At 39.2% G+C, this 12,513-nt stretch overlaps 1 protein-coding gene, 1 long non-coding RNA gene and 1 other non-coding gene across 3 annotated transcripts in view; all 3 read right to left on the bottom strand.

Annotated features, from left to right (window-relative positions):
- Positions 1–859: 859 nt before the first annotated feature.
- Positions 860–5,967, bottom strand: LOC128929566 (uncharacterized). The gene is made up of 4 exons (XR_013526340.1): positions 5,144–5,967; positions 3,377–3,634; positions 2,102–2,186; positions 860–1,681 (listed from the first exon to the last, which is right to left on the bottom strand). It is a non-coding gene; the product is annotated as an uncharacterized LOC128929566 (long non-coding RNA).
- LOC118147615 (small nucleolar RNA SNORD89) lies at positions 3,473–3,588 on the bottom strand. The gene has a single exon (XR_004734056.1). It is a non-coding gene; the product is annotated as a small nucleolar RNA SNORD89 (small nucleolar RNA).
- Positions 5,968–6,113: 146 nt separating the features above from the next.
- Positions 6,114–12,513, bottom strand: part of RNF149 (ring finger protein 149) — a 32,409-nt gene continuing 26,009 nt past the window's right edge. The window contains exons 6-7 of the mRNA XM_002757429.6: positions 11,655–11,847; positions 6,114–6,828 (exon numbers count right to left, since the gene is read on the bottom strand). Of these exons, the coding sequence (XP_002757475.4) occupies positions 6,785–6,828; positions 11,655–11,847 (237 nt within the window). The 3' untranslated portion in view covers positions 6,114–6,784. The remainder of the gene's footprint in view (positions 6,829–11,654; positions 11,848–12,513) is intronic.

Consider the following 12,513-nt stretch of genomic DNA (forward strand, 5'->3'; position numbering starts at 1 on the left):
CTGATATATTTTTTTACTTTAAGAAATCATGAGAAATTCCTTTTCCTGAGGCACTTCCAAAGCATATTTACAGGGAGATAATCTGTTCAACAGGAATTACTAACACTTTGAAACACTTAAAGGAAACCAAACCTAGTGATTTTAAGATGTAAAAGCTCTAATCTTAAAACACTAAAGAAAGAGCAGTACTAAAGATTTGTAACAAATTCGTAGTTTTTCTTAGAAATAGTTAAGAATGTTTGCTTAGAGAAAATAATAAGCCCATCTATCAGAAGAATGCCTTCAGACAAAATGATGGCAACAAATCATTTCTTTCTATGCTTTAAAGCACGTATCCACGTTTTATACGTTACCATTGGGGAAAAATAGCTTATTGAAGTACTTTGAGTGGCAGTTTCAACAACCCAGCCTTAGGTTCCAGGACCTCTTGTTTCTCTGGCATTATAAAACATTGAACTAACAGCCAACAGCACCATCACTCATGCCTGAATGAAGCTGATGTAAGAACCAGGCACTTAGTCCATGAGGCATATCACAGCCTTGTTGCCCTTAAAACAACAGGCAAAACTTTGCTACACCTGGGGGCCATTTTAAATAGTGAAATCGCCAACAAAAGGTGCAAAAATGCAAAGAATTCGGTACTTAAGAGATTAGGAAAGGACACTTGTAGTAGGAGAGGAAACAAGGCAGAGCATCCCCTCTTTCATCCTTGGTAAGGAATGTGCTTGTCAGGCAACTTGGCTCATTCGCTGCTCTGGGCATGTCTGAAAATGACTGCAGGTGATTATTTTGTTTGGAGTTACAAATTTTAGTGAGCACGCAAGTTTTCAAATATGGACTTAATAAGTGACGATCAAAATCACAATACTGGTGTTTACTTGAAAGACTTTAAATAGCTTACAAAGAATAGTGGTTATATTTATAGAACATTTTATAAAACAGTTGAGATTTACACTTTTAACACCAACAAAAGCTTCTTCAAAATAAGTTTACCTAAAGGAAAAAAAATTGGTGGCTGGGTTTAGTGAATCACACCTGTAATCCCAGCACTTTGGGAGGCCAAGGTGGGAGGATCACTTGAGTTCAAGACCAGCCTGCAGGATATAGTGAGACTTCGTTTATATTGAAAACAAAACAAAAAACAGGGTGTGGCATGCACCTGTAATCCTACCTACTCTGGAGGCTGAGGTGGGAGGATTTCTTAAGCCTGGGAGATGGAGGCTGAAGTGAGTTACAATGGCACCACTGCCCTTAAAAAAAAAAAAAAAATTGAGATTCAATAACTGCAGTAAACTTTTTTTTTTTTTTAAGACGGAGTTTTGCTCTTGTTACCCAGGCTGGAGTGCAATGGTGCAATCTCCGCTCACCGCAACCTCCGCCTCCTGGGTTCAATTCTCCTGCCTCAGCCTCCCAAGTAGCTGGAACTACAGGCATGTGCCACCATGCCCAGCTAATTTTTAGTAGAGACGGGGTTTCACCTTGTTGATCAGGATGGTCTTGATCTCTTGACCTCGTGATCCACCCGCCTCGCCCTCCCAAAGTGCTGGGATTATAGGCGTGAGCCACCGCACCTGCAATAAACTTTTAAGTGTAATCAAATGCATTCAACCCTCACGTTAAGACACCTTGAATTCTTGGGATTTTCTAGTTCCAATTTCTAGCTTCAAAATCTTCAAATCACCTGTTAAAAAGAAGACAGCAATAAGTAAGAGGGTAGAACGCAGTTATTTCAAATATAGTTTGGGATTCTAAAATGTAACTATTACAAATAATTAAGTGTTTCTTCATTTAGAAAGCTTTAAAGAAATACCAGTTTTTATTCTAATGTACGTATACATTTACACCTAAGTTTAAGCAGCACACTAAATGATTCACATTTTCTTGATGATGGTCACATGTCTCTTTTAAACAGTATTTTGAATGATATTCCTTAAACAGTTTAAGGGTATCTGGAAAATTAATGCATAGGAAGAACTCTTTACACATTTGTTAAAATTCCAGCACCCTCTGTCTACTAAGATATTTTACTGCTTTCACTGTACATCTTGTTTGTTGTTTTTATGCAATCGCTACTGTTCTTATCAGAAAAATCCAAGAGTACCTGTATAATCCTGGATCTGGTATCTGCAGTCAGTCCACACAAAATCTTGGTGTTCCCAGACTTCTCACTAGCCCATAATACAACCCTACAACTCAGCAAAAAAATGCATGGGTTGGCTTTTTTTCCTAATATTTAAATGAATGTAGTGCAAACACTTTTCTTCACAACTTCGCTGTAGAAAGAGGGCAAGTCTCCAGCTGCATGGCAGATTATGACACCATAGAAATTTCACTTTTATAACTAGTAATCCAAATGTTAGTATTTTTGAAAATATGGTGACAAGTGTTCGTGTTTTTTTTTTTTTTTTGAGACGGAGTCTCAGTCTATCACCAAGCTGGAGTGCAGTGGTGTGATCCTGGCTCACTGCAACTTCCATTTTCCAGTTTCAAGCAATTCTCCTGTCTCAGCCTCCCGAGTAGCTGGGACTACAGGCATGCATCACCACATCTGGCTAGTGTGTGTGTGTGTGTGTGTGTGTGTTTTGAGACAGAGTTTTGCTCATTACCCAGGCTGGAGTGCAATGGAGTGATCTGAGCTCACTGCAACCTCCACCTCCTGGGTTCAAGCAATTCTCCTGCCTCAGCCTCCTGAGTAGCTGGGAATACAGGCGTGTGCCACCATGCCCAGCTAATTTTTGTATTTTTAGTAGAGACGGGGTTTCACCTTGTTGACCAGGATGGTCTCGATCTCTTGACCTTGTGATCCACCCACCTCAGCCTCCCAAAGTGCTGGGATTACAGGCGTGAGCCACCGCACCCGGCCTTTTTTGTGTGTTTTTTATAGAGACAGGGTCTCACACCATGCTGGCCAGGATGGTCTCGATCTCTTGACCGCGTGATCCACCTGCCTCAGCCTCCCGAAGTGCTCGGATTACAGGCATGAGCACCGCGCCCGGCCAGCGAGTGTTTTTAAAAAAAACTTTTAAAACTAAATTAGCTGGGAATGTCGTAGGTGGCTTTTCTAATTGACTACTGAGTCACAGAATCATAACATATATTAACTACAAAACTAGTTTTGGTTTGAGTCAACATCCTGTGCTTTAGTAAATCACAAAGTAGGATTTATACCAAGCCCACAGAAACTGCTTTTGACTAAAACATATAATTACCTCAAGTTCTAGTTAGTAATACATATATACTGACTTATAATTTCAGCCTTCATTGAGCAAATAAACTTTAACATGTTCAAAGGAAGAGACTATTGCCAAATTAAGCTATCTTACTGGGGAATTTGGATACATTGGGTATTTCATCCTCACTATATGGGGACAATCACCTGTTCCTGAAGGTCTATTATGATTTTTAAATCGCGCAGTTCTCTTTGGGATGCCTTTCTTGACCACTCCCATGGCACAAAGCTTCCAGTCCTGTTACTGAGGTCAGACTATTGGTTCGCTTCAGGATATTTTGTCATTGTGTGCCCAAAGAGAGAGCAAACTGCTGATAGAGACACTGCAATTCGGCCTTTTCTTGTCATCATTCCTCAGTAGCTGGAGGCAGCAGTCTTTTGGGAAAGCCTGTGTGTTCAAGATCCCTAAAAAGACAGCATGTGGGGAAATTATTACCTGCCGAGTAGTGTGTTTTTAGACCTCTCTGGCCCTTTGGTTTTCTGCTGGGAAACCCAGAATGCCAGACCAGACACCGACGAGTGGAAAAAGCAGGACAGCCGGCAGGGGGCCGCAGAGAGTGGCACAGTCACGGACACCATCTCCTTTGCCACGCCACCCGTGGTTTCCACAGTGAAATACTGGTCTATGGTACATGTGAACACGTGGCTCTTACGACAACTGTTAGGAGGAAAGTGATTCGTGTGGTAAGTAAAATAACTAAATGAAATCTGATTTACTATACTCTACATTCCCCCAATTCTCTGCATCTTATCAACTTAAAAGTTTTAGTAGAAACTCTCATAATAGTTGGCCCTTCCTTTTTTCTTATTTATTTTTTTTCTGACAGGGTCTCACTCTTGCCCAGGCTGGAGTACAGCGGTGTGATCACAGCTCACTGCAGCCTCGACCTCTTGGGCTCAAGTGATCCTCCCACCTCAGCTTCCCAAGTAGCTGTGACTAAAGGTGGGTGCCACCATGTCCAGCTAAATTTTTAAACTTTTAGTAGCGATGGAGTTTTGCCGTGTTGTTCGGGCTCGTCTTGAATTCCTGGGCTCAAGGGATTCTTCCATCTTGGCCTCCCACTGTTGGTGTTAAAAGCATGTACCACCACATCCGGCCTGTCACTTCTTTATCATGTTAATTTCCATCTAAGAAAACTTCTATCACAAAAACTATTTCCTTCCAAAGTTCTGAAGAGTTTTCTTCTCTTGCTAATTTCTTTTTTGCTACTAAAGACTTGTTTCTAGAGATATGAATGTAATTATTCCAACCACTTCAATTTATAATTTAGTGTTCAAGCTTTTAAATTAAGGAACACTGTTTGACAGCTGCTGATTACGAAATCACACTTCTGTAATTATCAAAAACAATTTACCTTGGTCTGTCACAGTATTTTTTTTTTTTAAGATAAACACAAGTCAAATTAATTATAGTTGTTCACAATCAGCAATGTGATGATCTCGCTGATTGCTGATCTTGCCATTCCTGGACCTAAAGCGCTCCATGGCCTCCACAATATTCATGCCATCTTTCACCTTGCCAAAGACCACATGCTTGCCATCCAACCACTCAAGTCTCAGAGTCTTGGCAGTACAGATAAAAAACTGGGAAGTGTTCATGCTAGGTCCAGCATTTGCCATGGACAAGAAGCCAGGACCTGTATGCTTAGGATGAAGTTCCTGTCATCAAATTTCTCCCTGCAGATGGACTCGCCACCAATGCTGTTATGGCATATGAAGTCACCACTCTGACAGAGAAACCCTGAAATAATTCTGTGAAAGCAGGAACCCTTATAACCAAATCCTTTTTCCCCAATGCTCAGAGCACAGAGGTTTTCTGCTGTCTTTGGAACCTTGTCTACAGACAGCTCCAATCTGTTAACATAGTTTCATGGATTAGATGAGCAATCACTTCTTGGTTTCCAGGCCCCTTACCTTGAAGGACACACAGCCCAAGTGTTCACCGGCAATGTTGAAGAACATGGTGGGGTTGGCCATGGCTGGAAGTAGGGGGCTCCAGGCAGCACAGCAGCAGCATCTGCAAAGCTCACAGCCTTCTTTTTAAAAGTCAGCTTCATTAGCCACTGGGAAGAATAACTAGTTGAAACATTTTCCCCTAGTTTTTCTTAAAAGACAAAGAGCAAACAATTTACTTGCTACAGAATCAGGATATTTTCCTATTTATGTTAAACTACAGAAGATAGATTTCAAAGGTAATGGCTGTTATAGAAACCTACTTGAGGCTGTCTGCTAAAACAAACTTTTTTGTGCAAAGCAAAATAAATTTTCTACTTTACTAGCTCCTCATACTGCATCTATCTATAGAGTTTATTTCATTAAAACTGTTTACTTACTATTTCACGATGGGTAGCTAGAATCAAAGCATTAAGTAGCTTGAGAAAATAATCTATATAAATCCTTATATCCTACATATGGCTATAAGAATAAATTTACAATTTTAAAACTTTTTTCAATAAACGTTTTTACCTACAATGTAAAGACACACAGAACAACAAAAGACAATTCCACATTCTAAAAAGTAACTGCCTCATACGCCTTGACTTCTACCTCCAAGAAGTGAGAAAACAGCAGGGTGTGTGTGTTTAATCACTTTCTAATACTTAGCACTTTCCAAAAGTTTTGCATTAGCCTTCTCCCTTGACCCAGAAGAACAGCAAACAAGTAAAAAAGAAGAAATCGTTAAGGAAGGTCATGGTATGAAATGTGCTTAAACACGAATCAAGAAAACTGGTTATTTCTTGTCGACACAAAATTAAAATTCTACATCTATCACCCTTTTAATTTTAAAGATTAAATTGTAACTCAAATAAATATAACAGATTTTCAGTCTGCCTACTCCTTTTCCTTAACAAGGCAATGAAGAATGTAATGCTCACGTGCAATATAGAATCTTAGCTTTTTATTTGTAGGAAAAAATAAAGATTTCCCTCCCCATCAAGGCGTCACAAGAAGTGAGACAATAAAGGGAAAAATGCAAATCCTCAAGTCATCTAGTGCTTTTCTCATAATTCTAAATAACAAAGAAAAAGTGCTCTCAGGTTTTGAAATCTTCACATACAATACAGTGGGCAAGAAAGCTGCAGATATCTCTGTTACAAGTTTCAAGTTCTTGGAAAAAAAAAACTTTCCTCCAGGGAAAGCCCATGTGATCAATTATTGAATTGAATTATACAATTCCACTTCAACTAGTCTAAAATTGATGTGCTTAGCCAAAAAATATAATTAACCTTTTTATACAGTACCACAGCAGCCAGTCTATTATTTAGAAACATCATCTGTCCTTTACATTAGAGTACCTGCCCAGTTGGCTTTGTAATAGTCTGAAACAACACACTGTTCATAAACACTATATTTTAGTAGATAAATATATGAAGACTGATCAAAGTCTCTTTAAGAATAAAATATCTTAGCCCTTTGTATATTAAATCAGAACCTAATAGGTAAAATAATGTACATTATTTTCAAATATACAAATTATGTGCTAAAGTAAAAAAAATAAAATGTCCTTTAGTTCAAGCCAAACTTCTGTTGGTGCTACTTCAGTGGGTACGCACGCTAGGAGACAGGTCCTCCATGCCGAGAGTCACTCCTGCCGGCTTCTGCAAGAGAGCAACACAAGCTACTCCATCAGAAGAGGGCAGCATATTCCGAGCTTCAGTTACACAAACACAGTTACTCACTTGGAGATAATTCAATATGGTAAACAGAACATTTTAATTAAATAAAACATATATGCAAAATTGACAATCCATTCCACTGACAGCCAACAAGAAAAATCAGTAAACATCTTCCACATATAAGGGTTTTTCTAGCATTAGCCTAGCCAACATTAATCTCATCAGCAGATCAGCTTTTAAAGACAGAGATGGTGGCACCAGATGTTCCCAAAAGTTGGAACAAGTAGCTAAGGTGATGGTGATACTGCCGCCAATAAAAACAATAGCCAGTATTTACCAGGCACTATATATTATCCCTGAGAGGTAGAGATTAACGTGTTACCACCCCTGGTTTATAAATGGCAAGGAAGAGGAGGATCTGGTACTGAAATCCAGATAGTTGGTATTACTAGGTACACAAAAGGCTCTTAGAATATGTCCTTAAAGATAGCAGCAGAACCCACTACTTTTTATTTTGCCAATTTAAAGTTTCTTTTTTTTTTTTTTTTTTTTTTCTTTTTTGAGACAGGGTCTCACTCTGTCATCCAGAGTGATAGTGAAAGGCTGGAATGCAGTAACATGATCATGACCACAGCTCACTTGCATTCTCGTTCTCCTGGTTCAAGTGATCCTCCCACCTCAGCTTCCCAGATAGCTGGGACTACAGGCACATGCCACCATGCCCAGCTAATATTTTGGGTTTCTGAATGTTCCCCAGGCTGGTCTCATGTGATGCAATCTGCTCACCAACACTCCACCTCCAAAAGTGCTAGAATTACAAGTGTGAGCCACCATGTCCAGCCTAAAGTTTCTGTTAAATGGTGAAATAACATAAGTAATCTCATAAAACACTTCCTCTTGTTTTATAAATATAAGTACATGTTTATAAATATAAAATTTGTATTTACTGTTTAAATTGATAAATAAAAACTATATGTTTATGGTGTACAACATGATGTTCTGAAACATGTATTATTGTGGAATGGCTAAATCACACTAATTAATGTGATTACCCGACATACTTGTAGTGAGAACACTTAAAATCTACTCTTTTGGCATCTTTCAATATTATACATTATTATGAATTGCAGTCACCATGCTGTGCAAAAGAGCTCTTGAACTTACTCCTGTCTAACTGAAACTTTGTACCTTTTGACCAATCTCTCTCCAATCCCCGCCAACACCCATCCAAATATTTTGCACTCCCCTTCAAGGAGGTGAAGTAGGTGGAGAGTGAAGTAACTGGACAGTGGAAGGTGCACTCCGCAGGGAAACACCTTCTCCAGGGTCTACCATTAGTAATTTCCACACTCATTTCCTAGTTGCTCCCAAGAGTCTAGTAAATGTTTTCTCAATTAAAAATGAAACTACATTTTTTTCTGGAAGTATTAATGCCTGATTTTTTCTAATTTAATGTTTTTCAATTTATATTATTACTGAAAAAAGGCTGAAAGAACATTAACAGATAAAGTTAATGTACTGATGCATACTACGTGGGAATTAAAAAAAAAGACAAAGAGAAAAATAGAATGTGAGCCCCACATGGGTTGGGATGAGGACGTAGGGGAATCTGGCTGCTTCAGAATGTATTTGACATTCTGATGCTTTGTAAACCTAGCTGCTTCTTCTACCTTCATTTCTACCCATGATTTCAAATCAAATTATACTATCTTAGTTCTAAGAGGGCATTTCAGGATAGAAAATGGTCAACTGTAATACGCTACAAGTTAATAAGGTAGCAAAAATGCAGAAAAATCTGGAGGCTGCTTTTGAAGGACATTTAGCAGAATAAGAGTCTTAGTATTTAAAGGGTGCTCCTGTACTAGAGAAGGCAAAGTTGGTTTTCTTTCTGAAGTTGGAAGGCAATGGGAAAAATCACAGTGGTATGCACTCTGGCTCTACATAAAGAGATTCTTAAAATAAGAGCCATTTACCAACAGAACATGCTTAGCTGGAGAGCTGGTAAGGAGAATGCCTACACAGATCAATTGCTACAATTTTATAATTCTCTAAAATCTATTCTCCTTTTCTTTTCCACAGTGCATTCTTTTACTGGTTAATACTTACATTCTAATATTTCTACCTATTTTTGCCTTACAGATCCTAAATGTCCTACAAAGAAAAAGACTTAGTTTGAATCCTACTGCTTTGGAAAAATATGCTTCCTCTTCCAGGATGACAAAATCTAAAATCTGAAGCATCAATTCGTCCCACTTAAAATAAACCTTAAGTGAATCCAATTCTAATAAAAATTCTGACGAGATTTTCTTTTATTTGGTAAAATGATTTTAGAGTTAAGCTTTAAAAAATGTAGAACAGGCCAGGTGTGGTGGCTCACACCTGTAATTCCAGCATGTTGGGAGGCTGAGGAGGGCAGATCACCTGAGGCCAGGAGTTTAAGACCCAGCCTGACCAATACAGTGAAATCCCTGGCTCTACTAAAAATACAAAAAATTAGCCAGGCATGGTGATGTGTGCCTATAATCCCAGCTATTTGGGAAGCTAAAGCAGGTGAATCACTTGAACCCAGGAGGCGGAGGCTGCAGTGAGCTAAGATCGTGACACTACACTCCAGACTGGCCGACAGAGCAAGACTCCATTTCTAACAATAATAATGATGTAATAATAATAATAATGGTGATGATGTAGAATAGCCCAGAAATTTTTTTTTTTTTTTTTTTTGAGACGGAGTTTCATTCTTGTTACCCAGGCTGGAGTGCAATGGCGTGATCTCGGCTCACCACAACCTCCGCCTCCTAGGTTCAGGCAATTCTCCTGCCTCAGCCTCCTGAGGAGCTGGGATTACAGGCACGCGACACCGTGTCCAGCTAATTTTTTGTATTTTTAGTGGAGACAGGGTTTCACCATGTTGACCAGGATGGTCTCGATCTCTTGACCTTGTATTCCACCCGCCTCGGCCTCCCAAAGTGCTGGGATTACAGGCTTGAGCCACCGCACCCGGCCATATCAAAACATATTATTTGCAATTATTCACTAAACAATATTAGGACAAATGATTAAACACTTAGGTTTAATAAGTGGAATAAAAAGAAAAAAACAGATTAGTTAAATCTCCCCTCACACCTTAAACTATGTATATTAAGCCTTAAATGTAAAATACAAAACCACAAATACGAGCAAAGTACAGGTCAATATCTTTATAATTCTGAGATAAGAAAGACCTTCCTAAGTCAGCATGCAATCAAAGGCAGAATCATGAGAGAATGGGAAACTAAACTACACAATTTCTATCTGGGAAATACAGTGAAAAGTCAAACAATACAGAAATGGGGGGAGAAATACACAAAATACATGACAGACCTTAGTATTTTCAGTGTATAAAAAACTCTTTAAGGATCAATATGAAAAATTACTATCTCCATAAAAAAGTAAGCTAGGGATAAAATAAGCAATTAATCAAAGAACAAAGATGACCAACAATGTGAAAAGAGGGTAACCTCATCAGTAATAAAAAAAAAAATGCAATTAGTCTAGACAACATGGTGAGACTTCATTTCTACAAAAAAAATTGAAAAGCTAGCTGGGAACAGGCACAGTGGCTCATGCCTGTAATCCCAGCACTTTGGGAGGCTTAGGTGACAGATCACGAGGTCAAGAGATCAAAACCATCCTGGCCAACATGGTGAAACCCCATCTCTACTAAAAATACAAAAATTAGCTGGGTGTAGTGGCACGCACCAATAGTACCAGCTTCTTGAGAAGCTTGAGGCGGAAGAATCAGTTGAACCTGGGAGGCGAGGTTGCAGTGAGCCGAGATTGTGCCACTGCCCTCCAGCCTGGTGACAGAGCAAGATTCCATCTCAACAACAACAAAAAAGCTAGCTGGACATGGTGGCACAGGCCTGTGGTCCCAGCTACTTAGGAGGCAGAGGTGGCAGGACTGCTTCAGCCTGGGAGTTTGAGGCTGCAATGAGCTGTGTTCTCACTACTATGTTCCAGCTGGGGCAACAGAGCAAGACCCTGTCTCAAAAAAACAAAACACACAGACACAAATGCAGTTCACTATATTTTACCTGTTAGAGTGACAGAAAACAATTAGACAAGGGGTAAGTTATGTATACATAATGATTTCAAAGTGCTACTGATAACAACCAACCATTAATAGTTTCAAGAAATTATAGAAAATCCAAAATGTATTAATATGTAGCTATAAAAAATTATCTATTTATCAACACAGAAAAAATGCCATACATTAGGTAAGAAGTAGGTTGCCTAACAGCCCATAAGTACTCCCCCACCCTTAAACACCCTTCAATTTCCAGAAAAACAATTTATCAAAGTGTTAAAATGGTATTTCTAGGTGTGGGATGATTGTTTTCATTTGTTTCCTTTATACTTTTCTACATTTTATGTATTTTTAAATTTTCTTTCACAGCTACTAATTCCTTTTTTTTTTTTTTTAAAGAGACAGGGTCTTGCTCTGTCACCCAGGTTCAGGTTGTGTACAGTGATAGGATCATAGCTCACTGCAGCCTGGAGCCCTTGGTCTCAAGCTACTCTCCTGCCTCAGCCTTCTCAGTAGGTGGGGCTACAGGAGCATGCCACCATACCTGGCTAATTTATAAATTTTTTTGTAGTGACGAGGTCTCACTATGTTAGCCTGACTCAAATTCTTGGTTATTTATTCTTGGTAGCTCAAACTCAAGCAATTGTCTCACCTTAACTTCGCAAAGCACTGGGATTACAGGTCTGAGCAAGCCATCACACCTGGCCACGTTTCATTGTTTTATAATCTGCACACTGCTCACCTAGCAACGCCGTACTTTCCCCTGCATCTCCTTTAAAGCTGGTGTCGCATTGTGGCTCGGATTCAGATGGGGAGGCTGATGGTGGACTGTTCTCATCACTTCCATCATCATCAGTTAGACTCAAATTTGCAGCCGGATCCCTTCCAGGAGGAGATTCTGGAGCAGGCATCTCCTGCACATCCCCAGGCTCTCCCTTGAGAATCAGAACAGAAGAAAAAACATGATCAAATCTTATCTAACATCTGGCTCATAATTCACACATGGTATTATGTACTTGTATATAATGAATCTGGCAAAAAGCACATCAATGTCTCCCTTATCTAGTATCATGAGAAAATGAATTCCTTCTTGACAATGAACCTCCTAAGGCCTACATGTTTTTTATTTTAAAAAACATTTTCTCTTTTTGATACAAGCAATGCCACCTTTTAAACTATTGACAGGAAGTGAAGCTTTCTTCCACTTTCTTGCCTTCTTGGACAGAGGATTTGAGGCCATAGCCATGACCTCTGATTACTGCCCTGTGCTGGTTTATGGTGAGGGTTTCAGAGATAAACAAGGCTTTTGAACAACAGAACCCTTCAGACTGTATTATTTTCTTAAAAAAAAATAAAAAGTCACTCTGACTCCTTCTGTATGGACAGGGTGTTGATCAGCTGTAGTTTGGCTCTACCTTTCCTCCCGCTTCCATATGTTGCTTTAAAGAAAGGAAGACAGTGAAAGTGGGGGACCAGAGACATTAACAGCATCACTACATTATGTCTCAACATTTGGGGGACAGTTAGAAACCTTATTTGATTAATAAGAGAGTCAAAGCTGCATTGTAAGTAGATGGAACTCCTGGTAAAGTGACTTATTA

The sequence above is a fragment of the Callithrix jacchus genome, chromosome 14, assembly GCF_049354715.1.
Source record: "Callithrix jacchus isolate 240 chromosome 14, calJac240_pri, whole genome shotgun sequence".
In the NCBI taxonomy this organism is placed as follows: Eukaryota; Metazoa; Chordata; class Mammalia; order Primates; family Cebidae; genus Callithrix; species Callithrix jacchus.